Consider the following 19486-nt stretch of genomic DNA (forward strand, 5'->3'; position numbering starts at 1 on the left):
AATCGTGTTCCCATTAGAGGTATCAATTCTGTAACCTCCGAAGCTCAGTACAGTGTTGAAGTTCATATTTATTCACGAACATGTGATTTTAATGCAGTGGTCAATTGTTTAGTATTGCCAAACATTACAGGTTGCATACCTTCTAAGGATATTGATTACAGTAATTGGAACTTTCCAAAAGATATCTGTTTAGCCGATCCAAATTTTAATCGCTCGTCGTCAGTAGACATGCTTATAGGTGCAGGGTTATTCTACAGTCTCCTTGAGCCAGGCCAGATGACTAGAAAAGGACATTATCCAGTTTTGCAGGAAACGAAGCTAGGCACGTTGTCGTCGGAAATATGCCTTCAATACCCGAAGAAGACAACTAGTCGGTAATTTCATGTTTTGCTCAGATGGAGACAGACTTGGATACACAATTGAGAAAATTCTGGGAACTCGAGGATTTTCAGACTAAGATTTATTCGCCGGAAGAAGAAAATTGTGAAAAGCATTTTTTACAAAATACAACCAGAAATGGAGACGGAAGATTTATTGTCAAATTACCAAAGAAGGAAGAGAATGCTGTTTTAGGAGAGTCTTACAACATGGCACTACAAAGATTTAAGCAGCTTGAAAGAAGATTGCTACAAAATCCTGAGTTTCATAAACATTATGCCGCCTTCATGGATGAGTATTTAAGTCTGGGTCACATGCGAAAAGTTACAGAAGAAGACGTGAACAGCAGCAGCAGTTGTTGTCTTCCACATCATCCTGTATTCAAGATGGACAGTACAACAACTAAATTAAGAATGGTTTTTGATGCAAGTGCAAAAACGTCTAATGGCAAATCATTGAATGACATTCTTCAAGTTGGGCCAATTGTTCAAGATGACTTGTACTCCATTATTTTAAGGTTTCTGTTGTATCCTGTTGCATTTACAGCAGACTTAGAGAAAATGTATCGCCAAATATTAATTCATGATGAGGACAAGTGTTTACAACGCATTCTTTGGAGAAACTCAGTAGAAGAACCGATCCAGTCGTATGAGTTACAAACAGTCACGTACGGGACTTCGTCAGCGTCCTTCTTGGCAACAAGATGTCTGAAGCAAATAGCGGAGGAAAATCCAAGGAATTTCCAGAAGCAGCAGAAGTAATAAAACACAATTTCTACATTGATGATGTGTTAAAATCAGTACCAAACGTGTCAAAGGCCTTAGAACTACAGAAGGATCTTATTAATATTTTAAGCAGAGCAGGTTTCAAGCTTTGTAAATGGATTTCTAACAAAGAAGAAGTACTTCAAGGAGTTCCTGAAGACTTCAGGTAAAAACAACAGCCAATCATACTTGGTTAGCAAGATGGTGTTAAGACTTTAGGAATAGCATGGATTCCATTAACAGACAAACTTGTAATTTCGAACAAAATTTGTAAAAATGGAACTGCAGTAGAAAGTAATGTTGCAATGACAAAAAGACAAGTCGTCAGCATAGTGTCATCTATCTTCGATCCATTAGGTCTAATCGCTCCAATTGTCATCAAATACAAGAATTTCTTACAGAAGTTGGGGAAGACAGGAATGGATTGGAATGATCCATTAGACACAGTCCTACAACTTGAGTGGAATCAATTAATGTCTTGGTTACCTGCGATGGCGAAGATACAAATTACAAGAAACGTAATGTCTTCGGAGAACGTTAAGGAAATTCAATTACATGGTTTTTGCGATGGAAGTGAAGAAAATTTTGGAGCAGTAGTGTATATCAGGGCTACAGACGATCAAGGAAACATTGAAGTTAATTTACTTTGTTCAAAGTCGAAGGTTGCACCACTGAAGAAGCAAACCTTGCCTAAATTGGAATTATGTCGAGCACTGTTACTTGCGAAGCTAATAGACAAAACACTCTCCATATTGAAAATAGAGGTCAGTGGTATACACCTGTGGACAGACTCGACGATAGTTTTGTCATGGATCAAATCACCTCCCAATCGTTGGAAGACATTTGTATCCAACAGGGTGGCTCAAATTCAGAGAATCACATCAATCAATCAATGGCACCACGTGCCTAGTAAAGAAAATGCGGCAGACATAGTTAGTCGAGGAGCGGATCCCAACACTCTTATTCAGTCTCGAGAATGGTGGCATGGTCCAGAGTTTCTTCACACAGCAGAATGGCCATGTCAAGAACAAAATGAGCCGGCTAATATTTCAGAAGAGAAGAAAGTCGTGGTAAGTTTGGTGGCCGTTCATGAAACAAGCTTTATGAAAATATATTCATCGTTAAACAAAATGTTGAGAGTAGTAGCATATTGTTTGCGATTCAAACAGAATTGTCTTTCCAAGAAATTAGAAAGAAAAACCGATAGTCTTGACGCTTCGGAACTTCGTTTAGCGTTACACAGATGTATCAAGATAGTACAACATACTACCTATCATGAAGAAATATTGAACTTGCAGCAACAAGTGGAAGTTTCAACAAAGAGCCCAATCAAGGATCTTTTTCCATTTCTGGACACGGAAGGAATGCTAAGAGTAGGAGGAAGATTGGAACATTCAAACTTGGAGTACGACAACAAGCACCAATTCATCCTACCTGCAGGTAATCATTTCAACCATCTGACAGTCAAAGAAGAACATAAATGGTTGCTTCATGCAGGACCACAGCTTCTTATTGCATCTTTGCGTACCAGATATTGGATTCCAAGAGCTAAGAAGATGGTCAAGGCAATAGTACACAATTGTTTGGTTTGTTTCAAGTGGAGATCAACAAGTTCATCACAGTTAATGGGACACTTACCCAAGGAGAGAGTAAATTAAGCAAGACCATTTGTACACGTGGGAGTTGACTATGCAGGATTCTTTTATGTCAAGCCCACGATTTGCAGCAAAATTCAAATGAAAGTCTATGCAGCGTTGTTAATCTGTTTAGCCACTAGAGCAGTTCACATAGAAATAGTTTCAGACTTAAGTTCTCAAGCCTTCATCGCAGCATTGAAGAGATTTATTGCTAGGCGAGGAAAATGCTTATCTATCTGTAGCGACAATGGTTCAAACTTTGTTGGCGCCAATCGAGAATTGCAACAATTTTTTGAATCCAAGACTAACCGAAAGGACATCCTGGAATACTCAGCTCAAGAAGGTTTAGAATGGAAATTCATCTCCTCACATGGGGTCATGGGAAAGTTCAATAAAATCCATGAAGTACCACCTACGGCGTGTAGCAGGAACTGCAAGTCTGACATACGAAGAGTTGAACACGTTACTTATTCTAATTGAAGCCATTCTAAATTCAAGACCATTGACAGCCATTTCCAACGATCCCACAGATCCAATGTATCTCAGTCCAGGACATTTTTTGATGGGAAATACACTTCTTAGCCTTCCGGAACCAGATCTGGACGCACCTATCAACAGACTAGGCAGATGGCAACGGATTCAACAAATGAAACAGCATATTTGGAAACGTTGGTCAAGGGATTACCTCAACCAGTTACAACAAAGAAGAAAATGGAAGTCAGCTCAGCCTAATCTACAACCGGGCATGGTCGTATTGTTAAAAGAAGACAATGTTCCTCCTCAAGTGTGGAAGTTAGGTGTGATTGAAGAAGTTCATCCGGGCAGTGATAATTTAGTGCGAGTGGCACCTGTGAAGTGTAGAACTGGCATTTTTCGGCGCAGTGTTGCTAAATTAATTCCTTTGTCCCTAGAGCATTAATTGATTGTGTCCAATCAAGGAGGGGGAGGATGGATAAGGTTGCATATGTGCATTATTTTTATTCATATTAGTTTCATTTTTGTATATAGTTTAGTGAATTCTTTGTGATTCTTTTAGTGATTTTTCTGGTGAGTTTTAGTGAGTTGTGTTTGCATTGGCTGGCAATAGTGCCTTCAGTGTTCTATTCAAGTTGTGTCTGTGCATTCGACAATGTGCCGTGAAGTGCAACTAGGCAAGCATATTCATTAATAGTTTCAGAAAAGCATATTTATTCATAGGTTTTAGAGAAACACTCATGTTCATTAATATACAAGATTTACATGTTCTTAACGGTGTTTTAGAGTGCTACTCAGTTTATGTGTGATCGAAGACAAAGTATGATGGTGTAACAAGCAACCACGTGGTTTAGCAGCAAGCAAGCAACAATTACTGCGGAAAGAAGTAAAGATAAGTAATTCATTGTACTAACCTTTAAGTATTATATCAATCATTATATTAACATATGAACAAAGCATGTTATATTTATCATATTAACGCATGTACACTTGAACAAGAATTGAAGCAAGTAACATCTAAAATATTCGTTAAGTCTTATTTCTCGTTCCTCCATGATATCTGGGTGAATCAGTAAAATGGGTTTGATCATACAGTTCATTAGCTGTGGATGTGATATGCGTGATTTGTAAATAAAGTACATAAATATATCACCCCTTTATACATAAGCATCATCAACAGCCTCGTCGAATCTTGTCTTGTGTAAATGAATACCAGTATTTACTTACTATCAAGGCATCCCAAGCCGACGTCCAATCTGGGCTAGAAAGTTTTGAAATGTTTGGCCGGCGCACGATAGTTTCTAACCATGTTTGGAACGAGCCGAAATACATGCTTCTTCGGAACTCAAACCGGGAATCTCGTGAATGACATGTTTGCATCGTAGACTTCTCGATCACCGAGGTCAGCATTCAAGCAGTAAACAAATATTCACTCTTTAGTATTCGCAGACAAACGCAGCCCATCTTTCATGTTTATGAACGAGGTTATAATAGAAAAGAAGAAAAATAGGATATATGTAGGGCTGTGAGATCTATCGGTATATTGATATCGGCTTTTATCGATATATCAATATCGGCTTATATCGATAATCAATATTGCAAAAATATTGACATCAATGTATTGATATCGTCGATATTGATATTCCATATAGATATTTATTATCGTCGATACTGATATTGTTGATATTCGATATGGGTGTTCGTCACTGTCTCGAAAAAAAATTGCAGCTGGTTTTGCTTTATATATATAACGCTTTTTGGCTCGCGATAGCAGTTCCGCATTCGTATTCCTTAACCGAATGAAAGAGAATTGCATGATACTTGTATATGAGGCAGGAAAATGCCCTGTTGCATGAGTCGAATTAATGTAGGGCTTGGGGACTGTGCCCTTCAACATTCTATGTTAATATTTAATTTTCAGTTTTGACTACCATTCTTAACCGAATGAAACAAAATTTACACAGGATTATTATGGGTTAAAAATTCTGATTTTTTTGAAGATAGGTCAAATCAGTGTGGTGGGGTAGGAAAGTTTCTACTTCTACCTAATCCACCTAAATATTGTATATTTAACTCATATTATCTGGTGCGCTTCTTCACAGAGTCAAACCAAACTTTGTGCAAAAATTGTATTTGACAGAAATTTTGTCCCTTGCGAAGTTAGAGCAAAACCAGTTCAGAGCTGGAAGCTATGCCCTCCAAAATATTTTTCATCCTTAACATGGCTGCATTTCTTAATCGAGTCAACTTGATATCCTCACTACAGTTAAAGTTTGTGATGTATTGCCATTGCGAATGAAGAATCAAATACAAGTGTTAATATTTGCTTAAATCTAAATAGACAGGGAAACAAGAATCTCCTCGTTTTTTGTGCAAAGTAGTAATTTTCCGTTCATTTGTATGTGGTTACTAGATGTCAGTTGAGCCACATAGCTCAGCCTACTAAAAAAGGCCTCCATTCTGTAATTTCAGTACACAGACATCACAGACATACATATTCTGTTTAGGGAGTATCAACACTTCCCTATTTCTTTCAATTTTCTTAAGTATTAGAAAAGTATTATTAGGTGCACTATTATTAGGAATAACTTAGAACCTTTTTGTAAATTGATTTCATAAGCAAAACTGGATAATGGTAGAAGATGAAAGCTTTAAATTTAATAAAAACATCAACACTTTTAGACATATGTTTGCACAAAACCAAGAGGAAGAAATCTCTCAGTTCAAGTGGTACATGCCGTCTTTGCGTATAGCTTTTTAATACAAAGGATTCCCAATTTAATAGTAACATGAAAGAGATCTCGATAGATCGCGTGCTTTTTTAATTGACCACTACAAAAGAATATTAATTCCAAGTGTTAAATTTGTAAAGCCAACGGATTAACTTAAAAGAACGCAAACCCAATCATCACACCGAGAGGGAGAAAATTGAACAATAACTGTTTTGTTTAGAAATATACCTGTTAGCACTGAGCTTTCTCCTAGAAATGTATGTTGCACCGAAGTTCATGGTACCGCTATTTAAGAACGAGCTTTTTATTGATGGAAAGAAACATTAGTTGTTTCGCATATTCCGCACTAAGTGAAGTATGAGTATCAGTTACGATTTTGCATCCACAACTAAATACTCTCTCCGATAGAACGCTGGTATACCCTGAATACACAGATACTTACTAGCCAGAAGAGCTAATCTTGGAAAGTCACTGTCATGAGATTTCCAATAGTGAAGGTTTTCTTCCATATCTGTACACAGTGGTGTTATTCTATCTTTAAAAAAAAAAACGGTTATATATATATATAGTTTTATTTCTGGCGGTACGCAACGGTACTGCAAACAGGCACTTTTTTAACGAGAATGGAATATTTTCTCTTCTGTCCTAAAAAGGGGTTGACGAGAAACTTCGAAAACGAAATAGTAATTAGATAGATTTATTGAAAATCAGAGCTTTTATTGTTTTCGTTTCTTTTTGTTTTTCCTTTCTAGAGAAAAAGTTGTGAATCTTTGTACTTCTTGAAGTTATTTAATGATATTCAGGGGCTAGAAATATTTGGAACCTTCTGATTCTTGTTCTCTGGCACGTCCTCTCGCCTCCCTCTTTCTTATTCCTTTTTCGTACGGTAATGTAAATCGCAAAGGCTCTGAACCGACCAGATTTTTTTCTGAAATGACAAACTTCCCACAACGAAATAATCCCAACAAATTTGTCTATCGTTGAAGTCAGACTAAACTAAAATGAAAACATTTAAATTTTTTCGCAAACTTGGTGATCCTAGTTCTCATTCTTTATATCTAACTATTTGAGATTAAGAAATAATCGCTTATACCTTATTTTGGGAGATCATATAACTTAATCAATGCTGTAGCTAAGAAATTCTAAGAACGAAGCTACACAAATTAAAACTTGCTTCTTTCTGAGTATAATTGGGTAAAATTTACTGTTTTGTTTGGGTATAACAAACGGTTTAGCGAACTCGAAATATTTTAACAACCGGTTCTAGCGAACCGGCTGAATAGCACCACTGTCTATAGGTGGTATTGAAAGATGTGCATCGATTTCTTCTTGCAAAAAGGTATCAAATGATGAGCACAAAAGAGATACGAGAATTTCAAGATTTTGCTTTTGTTGATTGGTTACGTCATTTGTCAATATCTGAATCAAGTATTGTTAGTGTTTAAGCTTCAATATACAACGCACATGTTATGTTATAGAAGGAACTTTTCTCTCTCTCTCTCTCTCAAACGCATAGCGGCACACGTGCACATTCACAAATGCACCTACATGAAATACACACCAACACTTGATGGTTTGTGTAAGTGGATGCAAACTACCAGTATATAAGCAAATCTAAATTCGCTTAAGTACCCATTATATCTATTGTATCTTACCTCGTTCTCGTATAAATGAACCTAGTATGTCTGAAAGTGATTGCTAACTAAGAATTCATTACATCGCGTGGGAAGAAAAGGCGCTAAATATACCTTCTGTAGTGACGTATAAATGTTTTCATGTGTGCAATACACTATTGTTAAAATCTAACTAGATCACTAATTTTGTTATACCAAAACAATATCTACATTAAATAAATAAATAATAATGAACAGAACTTGTTGGATACAAGGGATAGATGAAACAATAAGCAATTCAAGTGTTAAATCGTACTTTATACAAATAACACGAGTGAAGTACTCGTTTACTTCTCCTTGAAGGTCAATTCTCGCTCCACATTTCGTCATATGTTGCAAAATGTAGAACACATTTGTATTCTCAATTTCTCTTATTGCGCTGAACCTTTTATTTGTCTTAACATATTAACGTCTGTTTCGATTTTCTACTGTTTATTGACACGCAATTACGTATAAGAAAACATTGCGACAGTATGAGATTTGTTTTCTGTTTGTATTGCATGTTGGCGTCAAATTTGTTGTAATAAGCATTGAAACACGCTCTTCATGTCGCCTTCTTTTCACCCATTTTGAGAGCTCTATGATACGCTTTCCACATTACATTATTATTATTATTATTATTATTATTATTATTATTATTATTATTATTATTATTATTTGTAAATGTCTCTACAACAATGAAAAGTATTACAATTTTTGAAACTGAGCCATTCAATTTTAAGGCTCATAAATGTTATTAAATGGTTCATAACTGTCTTCAACACCCTTTATGTAGTGTTAAAATTGGATTGTCCAACAATTATGGTTTTTTGAGCCTACAGATTTATATTCTTTAAGAAAATGTTAAGTTTATTAAAACTTAGTGCGTGTAATAACAGTTTTAATTAGTTGATGATGTAACTTTAACATTTCTGACAAGTGCTTAAAGTGACATGAGATGAGGCGACGGTATGGAATAAATATTAAACACTTAGAACAGTAATTTTGACAGAACCCTAAAGGTCATCTTTACTTCTGTCATCTTTGTACCTTTTTTGGCGTGAAAATCTATAGAACAAGAGAGAGAGAGTGAGTGAGGACTATTATAGTAAATGTTTTACTCCGCACTATCATTAGCCTAACAGAAATTAATATTTATAAAATGCTTTTGCTTTCCTGAGATTTTGCTTGAGCATATTGGTGATCTAAATTTCGAAGAACACGGATGGTACTTGGGCTGCCAACTCTGGAAAACAAAAGAAAAAACGGCACCCCCTCATAATTCAGCATGATATAGGTGTAAGTGTGAAATTTCTCTGTTCGGACCCATCCAAGGGAAGGAAATGTACTATCATGACCAAAAGTGCATTAGCACCTGTATTCTGCATATCTTTGTTGCATTTCACTAGTAAGCTTAATAGGTACATTGTGCTATAAATGAGAAACTGAAATCGGCATTGCTCATTTTGTTGTATTTATCAGTAACTGCCAATTCTTTAAAATTATCGAAACAGGTGAACAAAACATATTAATCGTTGATAGATGGTGAAAGGTGGCAGTTTAGGATTTACAGAATGAAAGTTATTTTTAAATCTATACTTCGGATTAGATGAAATTGTTTCGAACTAAATTCAAATTTGAAAAAAAAAAGGTCATAAAGGGGCTGGTAAGAAGTTTGTACCGGTCACCGGCTTTAATCAAAATAATAACAACATTTCCGGCCAGCCCTGTGAAAAACCGGTCAGTTGGCAACTCTAGATGGTATGTTTACTTGAACACTGCATTTATAATAACATAGTGATCCAACGGCCTTTAACTGAATAAAAAACAAGAAACCACATACTGTATATGCCTATATGCTTTTTTCGTCTCGTTTTAAAGGCTTTGTAGGTACTCTCGTCTCGTCTCTAGTATCTAGTATTTAATGGTTCTTTAAAATCTCATTTCCATTTCAATTTCTGGTTTCTTCTTGTCTCCTGATCAACACTAGTTTTCTTACAATTGTAAACACAGAAGACAAGAGAATTTGAAAAGAATAAATTTGAATTTAGAAAAAGAGTCCTGCCAATGTCAGGGGCGGATCGAGGTCAAACATTTTACGCGAGAGGTAGAATAGGTAGATTATTTTTAGACAGAGGAGTGGAATTGCTCGAACAAATGTTGAAAAAATCAGGAGCACAAATTCTGCAATTGAATAGGGTGATAGGGTACTGTTATTTCTTTCGAAGTAGCAGCAACAAAATCTCTGATGGAACAAACATATTTGTTGACTCAATGCTAACGTCGTATGTAAAATTCGTTTTTTTACACGCAAATTGCAATATAAATCAATTATCGTTACCGACATCCCATACCGGCCGATTTTCTAACTTTCGGATGCATAACAAGCTCATAACGGTTCACTTTAACCATTTTTTCTGATAGAGTTGGCTTTTTTTTTTTTTTTTTGTTAAACACGTTATTTTACTTAAACCAGTTATTTTGTTTAAATAGATTGCTTTATTTATTTAGATTAGAAATTAAGAGGAATAAGCTTTTTCGGCCTTTACGTCTTTATGCAACAAGTGAGTTATGAACGACGAACATACAAATTAAATAGGGGTGCCACATCTTACCGTTTTACCCGTGTTTTACGTTTTTCTGGCAGTTTTTACGTTATGTGTTCTTATTTTCCCCTTAAAATGATTTCTTCTGTTTTGTAAAATAAATAAAAGATACATTTCAAAAATTTTTATACACGATTTTATTAGTGTGGTTATTTTTTACCAGAGAAATTGATTTCTCACACACTGCTAACAGTGTTTTAGTTTTCGTCATGTACTTATTTTTCATAATACAAACATGAATTTGGTAGTATTACTGACTATGATACTTGAGCCTCACAATCCAACGAGGTAACAGTATTTAGAGAGTGAAAATACAACAGGTTATATTTTACCGCCTACACTGAGAAAAAAAGGACTAGGATTTCCGTGTGGATACATCGTATTTACGCGGGTGGGCTCCTTAAGTAATGTAATTTCATGTATAAAAGTAGGGTGAGTTCGCCACTAGTCGACCGCCATCCAATAATCGACCATTTTTGCTTACTATTGTCTATATAAAATATATCTGATGGTCTTTTGGAGCGAAAAATTATTCATGATAAAGCTTGCATCTTATACTACCAATGACATTCATTGTTTAACTCTCCCTTGGTTAGCTGGTCGTCTTCGACCAATAAATTTCGACGTATCTGTAGAATTAGACTAAAGTCCGCACTTTACAACAACGTGTAATGAGAATCTTGTGTTCCTGTTGTTTTTCATTTTTCTGAGGATATAGATAGTACGTGAGGTAAGAAATGTTTTAGTTACATAACTAAGTTAGTCTAGAAGCTGTACCAGCATAATTTGTCAATAACTGGAAAGTATTAAATGAAAAAATACGCGTTAAAATGTGGTCGAAATTTGGCATTTTTCCTTTCCCATACAAACCAATTGTCGACCAAGGGTGGTCGATTATTGGATTATTTGAGAGTGCGCCAAATTGCTTCAAATTATTCCTTGTATGGTATTAAGGCCTCTTTTTCAATATGCATGTATAAAATTTTCAATTTCGTGACATATTCTAAAAATCGACCGCCTGTTCCTCATGTTGGTCGACTATTGGAATATTTCTTGCCAGCTATCGACCACACTGTTTCATACTGTGTTTTGCGTTTTGCGTTTTATAGAATTTATTCAGTAACATTAGTTAAAAATTTCTTTTTCTGACAATCTATTTCAATGTAGAACTATTTTTTTAAACACAAGAACAAGAAGCTCTCCTAGCTGATCTAATGGCTAGCACGCGTGCCATGATCGTAAGACTCACCTCACCAGTACGAACAATCTTTTCATTCTAGAAGATGTACGTAGAATTTTTAACGCGTATGAATCTTCTTTTCAATTGTGCCCATCGTCCGGGAAAATTTTAGGATCAAAGGGCGGGAAGAATATTTATAAGGTTCAAGATAAAGAAAAGTTAACGCTTACTTTTCTAGGGACGTTTAGTGCTTTGGGAGGAACAGTTGCTCCAACGATTGTTTATCCATACAAGTCGCGAGTACTCAGAGATATTGGGCCTTATGCAGAGTCGTTATGACGCGTGATTAGTGCAATACTAAAGCGTTCGACTAACATGTGTTCACTGCAGTAGTCAGGCCTTTACTATGACTCTAATCATACATCAAAACGACTCTGCATAAGGCACATTGTTTCCAATATTCCCTCGTCGAATGTGGTAGAACGATCCGAATATGGCTGGATGATTAGCGAGATATTCTTTGAGTGGGTCGCCAATAGTTTCAATAAATGGCTATTAGATTACGATGTACCTAAGTCAGGGGCGTCATTTAAGGGGGGGCAGGAGGGGGCAATTGGCCTCCCAAGAGTTTGAGGAATACATATGTTTAATCGATTGTCTACTAATATAGTAGTACAAAACTTGAAAGTCTTATGTCGTTGGTGCTCCTGTCCCCCTGAAGCGAAGTCTGAAATGACACCCCTGACCTAAGCCTGTAATACTTTTCATCGACGGTCACAAAACTTACTTAACTTATGAAGTAAACAAATTTTCTGACAACAACGAGATCATATTGTATCCCCTGTACCCTCATGCAACGAATATCTTGCAACTATGCGATGTATCCGTCTTCAAGGCGTTAAAAACAAATTGAAAATTCGTTGTCCGCAGCTATCTATCGGAACATAATTTATCTTCCGTTACAAGAGTTCAGTTTGCACCACTTATTGCAGAGGTTCTAGTAACAGCAGCTACACTGTCACACACAATAATGTATTTCACAAATGTGGACTGTATCATTTCAATCCTGATCCTAAATGCATCAAAAGTGTATGCAAAAACAAAGAGTACTTCCGCTCAGCTAAACGTTAGTGAAGAATATTTTCTTACTGCAAGAAAAGTTATTACTGTGTACAAGGATGGACTTCAAAAGGCTGCGGTTAAGTTCAGCACAGGACTTGAAGTTCTGAAACTTCCAGCAGAAGAGCCGATGGACGAAACACTACAAACTGATGATAAAAATGCCAGCTTATCAGTAGACGACGAAGTTGTAGTTGGTGAAATCCCTGTATTTGATGATAACAATGAATACTTGCCTCAATCTACTCTTACTGTTAGTCAGGATTTACTAAATGACCTTCTCCAGTCATTGACTGCTGAAGCCAATCCAAGTGTAACAAACTAAAAACAGTGAATATAGCACCTATTCTACCAACGAAACCTGAGGAATCAGACAGTATTGCACTACAGAAGAAAGAGGAAATCAGTATTGTGCCAAACGAAGAATCAGTTGTATGTCTGCTTCAACAACAGAATCAGAGAGAGCTTTAATTATTCTGAGAAAGGAAGCTTCTATTCCAGAATTTGTGCCATCAAATGAGAAGAAAGGTAACGCAACTCCACTGAATGAACTGAACCTATGAAGGATATTCAGCAATATACTTATTCTCCCAAAGAATACCCTACTGAAGCTCTGGTTTATATACCAGAAGCATAGCAAGAAACAAAGGACATTGAAAGCGAGTTGTTCCTAGACCAAGTGAATCAAATCAGAAGAATATCGCAACACCTAAAATTATCAGACCTATATATATAACGGCAACTTTTAAAAAGGCATCTGTTCTGGCCCAAGAGTCCAGTCAAAAAACCTAAGAGGAAAGTAGAGAAGATACCGTTTGCAATTAGCTTAGAATAATATCGCCGAGTACCGACTGCAAAACAAAACAAAACAGAAGAAACTAGAGGAGGAAAAGAAACGCAACAGAGATTAAAGAAAGGCAAGAAAAGAGCAAGAAGACGGAAAATCATAAGAAAAGATCGAAGAAGAACTGTAGAACAACTGCTGTTGTAAAACATCACAATAAAGATGATGTAATTTACTATGGCGATGGAGCCATATGCAGAGGATGTGGGGTGATAATGATTTTGCTTTGGGAAGTGAGGATAAACTAGTGGGTTGCGATGAATGTGATAAATGGTTCCATTTTCGATGTACCGCTGGCTATGCATGAGAAGATCTCGCAGATAAGCTGTTCCTGTGTGCAGAGTGTACCATATAAATTATTTGAACAAACAATGAGGAACTTACTGTCATTACATGAAAAGATAACTCAATGTGCTAAAGTAACTCAGAAGAGAAACCTTATCATATATGAGAAGATAATTCGGTGTGCTCAAGTAACACGGAAGAGAAATCTATTTCCCACGGAGGAAACGTGAACACGTAGGAATTTTTTTCAAATTATTAGTGACTTCCCTAGTAGTAGAGATAACTTGCAAACCGCTTGCTGTAAGCTTGAATTACAAGTCGGCTAAGCTTGCATCCAGCTTGATTGGAAAACATGCAAGCGTGCCGCAAGCTGGGTTTCAGTAACGAAGTTACATGGAGGCAACCTTGCATTCAGTATTCCATTCAAGCTTGACGCAAGCGTTTTACAAGTCAAGTCTAGCCAATGAACGGACAGTGAGCTATGACGCTCTGCGAAGGGTCTAAAGCATCGTTGCAAGTACAACAAAAGGCAGATCGTATGAAAGCATGCTTTTCAAGTGCAAGCGTAGAAAGCCAAAAGCCAAGCATGCGCCAACTAGTCGAAAGCTTTCTTGCTACTAGGGTCGTATTTTGTTTAGAATTTGTAAAGCTATAATAAGTGATAAGATAACGTGCTCATATAACGCAGGAGAGAAATCTTGTTTCACGTGGAAGAACCATTTAATATTCAAATCCATTATTCCAAATAAAGTAGCTATATATCAAACCATAATAGCCTAATCCTTTGATTTATAACCACTAAGGAGAAAAACTTTAAGAAAATTAGATAAAATCTGTATAATCGTTTTGTCGAGTTCAAATCTCACGAATAATACAATTCCCAAACATCATCTAACGCAATCAATTACTTCTAAGCGATAGAAACGATAGAAATTGCGCGTGGTCGGTCGACTAATAGCATGAATGCGGTCGACTACTGAATGACGATGGTCGACAAGTGGAAATTTTGATAAGTTTTCGTAAAACGTATTTTTATGTCACTGAAAAATTTTAAAAGTGAGCAGTTAACACACGGTATGGTACAAAAGAACCCAAATGAAGCAAACAATTCACTTTTGTCAAATATTATGAAATGATCACGTATTATAAGTGTTCAGAAGTAAGATTTTTTTTTCAGCGGTCGACTATTGGCGAACTCACCCTACAGCAGGTGGGAACACCATGCCAAGTCTGGAGTTCGGCGTCGAACTAGACTCGCTGTGATTGGATAATTTTATTCACATGATTGATTTCGTGTTAAAAACCACTACTCTCGTAAAGTAGGGAGTCACAGATTTAGAAAGAACCAAGAGGGGACACTCGTAGGAAGGTAGTAACAACATTATAAACCTAAGTTACCACCGTCGGAATGGGTATGGCGTAGTAATGGGCAGTGGGAATATTCCCGGTGGGAAGGAATTTAAAAATGGGAATATTCCCGGGTTTTTACCTGGCCTATAAATTCCCGGGAAGGAATTTATTTTCATTTCTTTACTTTATCCTCCAAATTATAAGAACCATATGAGTAATTACTTTATTTTAATATATTGAGCTCCTCCGTGGCTAAACGGTTAGCGTACGAGCCTTTGGCGCGGGAGACCCGGGTTCGATTCCCGGCGGGAGCTCATGTGGTTCGGATTCCACGTTAATCCGTAGGTCCACATTTCATATAGCCTCGCTGCTGAACTGGACGTTAAACTCAAAATCAACTCAACTTTATTTTAATATATTATGATTTACTTCTAGGTTTTAAAGAATTTGGAGGTTAAAAAATTTAAAATTATATGACGGTGCTTCGTATAACTAATAATATGATTTTTTAAGTTCCATTTCCATTTGCACTAAAAAGTAGGGTAATTGTTTAGTATTGGAGGCCAAAACTAGCAAAAAGTAGGATGATTTACGGAAGAAATGAGTTGATAGTGATGTTCAAGTAGTCAAGAAAGTATCGAACATATATTTTTTAAGGCAGTAGGGGATTTATACAAAACGGAAAGGTAAGTCGAAGTGATTTATGTGAGAAAAGAAAGTCAATTGTTGGTAACGAAGATAGAAAACAACGTGCCATGCGGGGCTCTAACCCGTCTTCATTCGCTAACGCTCGCTCCGCAATGCTGTCTGAATTTAATGTTGGTAACGTAATTTAACGTATGAAACCATAAAACAACCGCATCGGAATAGAATACCGCAAAAAAGTAGGTGTAAAAGCTGGCCCCCAATGCTAAAGAACAGCCAAAATTGGCAAAATACTAATTTACAAATGATGAAAAGGAACCATTTTGTAAAGTAATTTAGAATTATGTAGAAATAGAGATGAAGTACTATTAATCAACCCTGAACCACCATTAGTAATAGACGTCGGTCTATCTCCTCTCTCTGACTCGAATTTCTGAAGAGGTACTCGGAGTTCCTTTACATGTGAATTAACGTATGGAATTTCAAGAAATAGGTAGAATGAAAGGTCGTGTATGGCAATGTTGCGTGCTAAAATATAAAGTTAAGTAAGTATGTTGCAAATTTTGTGAACATAAATATGTATGCGCAAATGTTGATAACTTGGTGAGACATGTATCTTCTAGCATTTATCCAATATAATTGGTTTATAACATTTATAAATTTAATGTGTTTATAATATCAGTAATAGAGTCAAGTTGAGCAAATACACTTACATATAAATTTAAACTGCTACTGTATAATTTTTTCGCATATATTTAATTGATAGAACATATTGTAAATAAATATACATTCACGCGTACTCTCTAAATATAATAAAGTGTTAAAGTAATATAGTACCGTTCAGAATATACATTTTAAAGAATCTCTCTGTGGACAACAGTAATAATATGCTGTGATATAAAAATTAATTCAACTTTGAAATCATAATATAGTAATAGAATGCAATTTTCTTTCTGATTGTACATAAATTCCCGGATAAATTCCCATTTTGGGAATCTTCCCGGGAATATTCCCAGGGAATATTCCCGAAAAATATCTTCCCTGGAATTTACCCATCACTAGTATGGCGTTAATTCTAGATTTGAAATGGTGGTCCAACAATACAAAATTTTTGCTGGACGGTGGTGTAGATCGTACTACTGATGAAACAACATTACTTAATGTGGTGACGCGCGTAACCTGGTAAAAACAGCATTTACATGCCGACTGGATTATGCATTTTTCTCCGTGTACCAGCCGGGACCGCAACTTTATGATTAAGAATAATCTGGTTTCAACTTCTGTCAACATTGTATCGATCAATCGTAGTTCCGATCGATCCTGATATACTGATGGAGAAACAAAAGCTAGTGTGAATTAAAAAACACAGAACTCCAAGTACATGTGAAATTTGATATATTTTGCAAGTATTTTTGAGCGTATTAGAAAAGGGACTATTAAAAGATACAATATTCATTAACATACAATTAAAAGGCAACAAAGATTGTGTATAGGTAGGCTTGTCATATTTTTTGTTGACTAACCAGGACACTAAAGGGGCATTAAAATACACCACACTGTTTATTACATTGCTACTTTTTCTCTATTACATCATTGGGTACGTCTATACAGTATGAACTACAATTAAAGCTAATTCCAAAGAGCTTGTCAGTCATTTGTGTAAATTCAAGCAAGTTTGTAACAGACTATCTGTCTGTCGGTTACATACATGGGATAGAGTTTTAGAACAATATTAAGATTGCTTTTTAAACCACTCATATTTTTCACTTGCTTGCACCTTTCTCAATATGCCCTTCTTTCTTTTTATTTTGTTATAAAATTCACTTCAAGTCAAGTTAAAATTTGACATCATCAATGGTCGTACTGTTGACTCACGCATCAAACCTCTGTCATCTGTCCAAGCTTTGTTCATCAACGTGAAAACTCTCTCTATTAAAGATGATGTTCCGCGAAGGCAATAGATGCACTTAACTATCAGCTGAAGATTGCACATTGGGATGTTAGTTTGCTTAGCATGACTGGAGTGTTGCATCCAGTTTTCGTCACTCGTTAGCGTTTTGACGTTTCCTTTCTCTTCTCGTTCCCAGGTTCCCACTTTAGAAGTCCAAAATATTTTAGCAACGATAACTTCGTCAAAAAGTTTAATTGTATTTATCATACCTTTACTGACATTTTTGTTTATCTTTTCTGCGCTTTTTTTCTATATTATCCCCACAAATAATGTTTTCGTTTATCTGGACATATTCATTGGCATGGCCAAAACTGTTCTCAGAAAGTTTTATGTAAGATATACACGATCATAGAATGCCTTGAAGTTATTTTGAATGTTGATATAATCTAGCTGACTTTTTTCTTGCATTGTTTCAAAAGATTTTTTTTTTTTTTTTTGCATCAAGAGGAACAAAATTACAGTTTCTTCTTTCCTCCAGATTTTCTTTCAATTTTTGGAGCGCATCTGCAAGATCAATGGTACTTTATTGTCTCTCTCCATGGCGAAAACAGGTTTGTTAAACAAAGATAGCTGGTTGTGAACAAAACGTAGGCACAACTCACCGTTCATCATCAAAAAGGTTTTATTAGAGCTGGACAGAGTTTTTGTGAGTCAAAATATTCTTTCAAGCCTTCGAAAATTTGGCTGGCATCAGTAAAACAAATCTTGTATTTCCATGCTGCAAAATCTTAGAATATCCTATTTCAGCATTCTTTCAGAATTTACAGAATTCTTTCAGCTGTGTCACACGTTCATCTGTGTATAGATGTGAAAGTATTTATAAATTTTAACTACTAATGCTTGCAATTCAATAGGAAGGACATCAACCGCTGTTTGAATAGAATTATGTGCTATAACGATATGTTGTATTTTATTTTTTTAAATTGTATTCTTTGGGCAAAATGTGTGATATTTTCTATAAAATATGCACTAGTCAGCTAAGTTAAAAAGAAGAAGAAAAGGAAAGATATCTTGTTATAAATCAGTGTATGTTTTGTTGTTTATATTTCACCAAGACGATGTGTTTATTGTGATTATATGTTACTATGACAACAGAAGCAAGGTTAGACATAATGTCAACTACGTTTTAAGGATCACAAAGTTTTTAAAAAGAAAGTGTACAATAAACGACATTTTGCTTTATGTCGATTTAATTAATTCATTGTGGCTCAATAAGATAATATAATGTCAGAAGCAGGACAATTAAACGAATATAATAATTACAGTTGTTATATATTTTTATGGTGCCGAACCGCCGAGAAACCTTGTGTATCGTTTAGAAGTTTTAGTAAAACGATCACAATTGAGCCAAATATTAATTATACTCAGTGGCGTATTTAGGGGGGGGCTTCCGGGCTTAAGCCCCCCCCCGAAATCTTACTTACTATAGTAAAGTATATGAAATATCTTGTAGAATTTTCACATTTTCAGGCAAAGCCTCCCCCCGAAAGTTAGCAAAGCCCCTCCCGAAACAAAATCGTAAATACGCCACTGATTATACTATTTTAAGAAGTGGCACAAAAATAGATAGACGTGTCAGGATGAGTGATATCGAACACGAAGTAGTTGATAACACTACGAGTGAGACCGGAACAAATCATACTGAAAGTATGGTTGATCTATTCAAATAACTATAACAACAAACGTCTCAAATGTCACAACAATTTGATAGAAAAATGAATGAATTTTTACAACAACTTAAGGATGAATTTTCACAACAGCGTAAGGATGAATTACATCAACATCTTGATAGCAAGTTGGACAAACAACAGCAGCAATTTGATACTACGTTAATTTGAATACAACAGCATTTGGACCAGTGCTTAGAAC

The 19486-nt window shown here is 35.8% G+C and overlaps 2 protein-coding genes across 2 annotated transcripts; both read left to right on the forward strand.

Annotated features, from left to right (window-relative positions):
- The first annotated feature begins 587 nt into the window (after positions 1–587).
- LOC145692427 (uncharacterized) lies at positions 588–1139 on the forward strand. Its single transcript, XM_081767735.1, has one exon. The coding sequence runs from the start codon at positions 588–590 to the stop codon at positions 1137–1139; it is 552 nt and encodes a 183-aa protein (XP_081623861.1).
- A 2010-nt stretch (positions 1140–3149) lies between these two features.
- On the forward strand, positions 3150–3698 carry LOC145692428 (uncharacterized). Its single transcript, XM_081767736.1, has one exon. The coding sequence runs from the start codon at positions 3150–3152 to the stop codon at positions 3696–3698; it is 549 nt and encodes a 182-aa protein (XP_081623862.1).
- Positions 3699–19486: the final 15788 nt, after the last annotated feature.

This window comes from Thermobia domestica, chromosome 8, assembly GCF_964235325.1.
Source record: "Thermobia domestica chromosome 8, izTheDome1.hap1.1, whole genome shotgun sequence".
In the NCBI taxonomy this organism is placed as follows: Eukaryota; Metazoa; Arthropoda; class Insecta; order Zygentoma; family Lepismatidae; genus Thermobia; species Thermobia domestica.

Coding starts and splice junctions, on each gene's coding strand:
- LOC145692427 (XM_081767735.1), top strand. CDS start 588: ATGGCACTACAAAGATTTAAGCAGCTTGAAAGAAGATTGCTACAAAAT.
- LOC145692428 (XM_081767736.1), top strand. CDS start 3,150: ATGGGGTCATGGGAAAGTTCAATAAAATCCATGAAGTACCACCTACGG.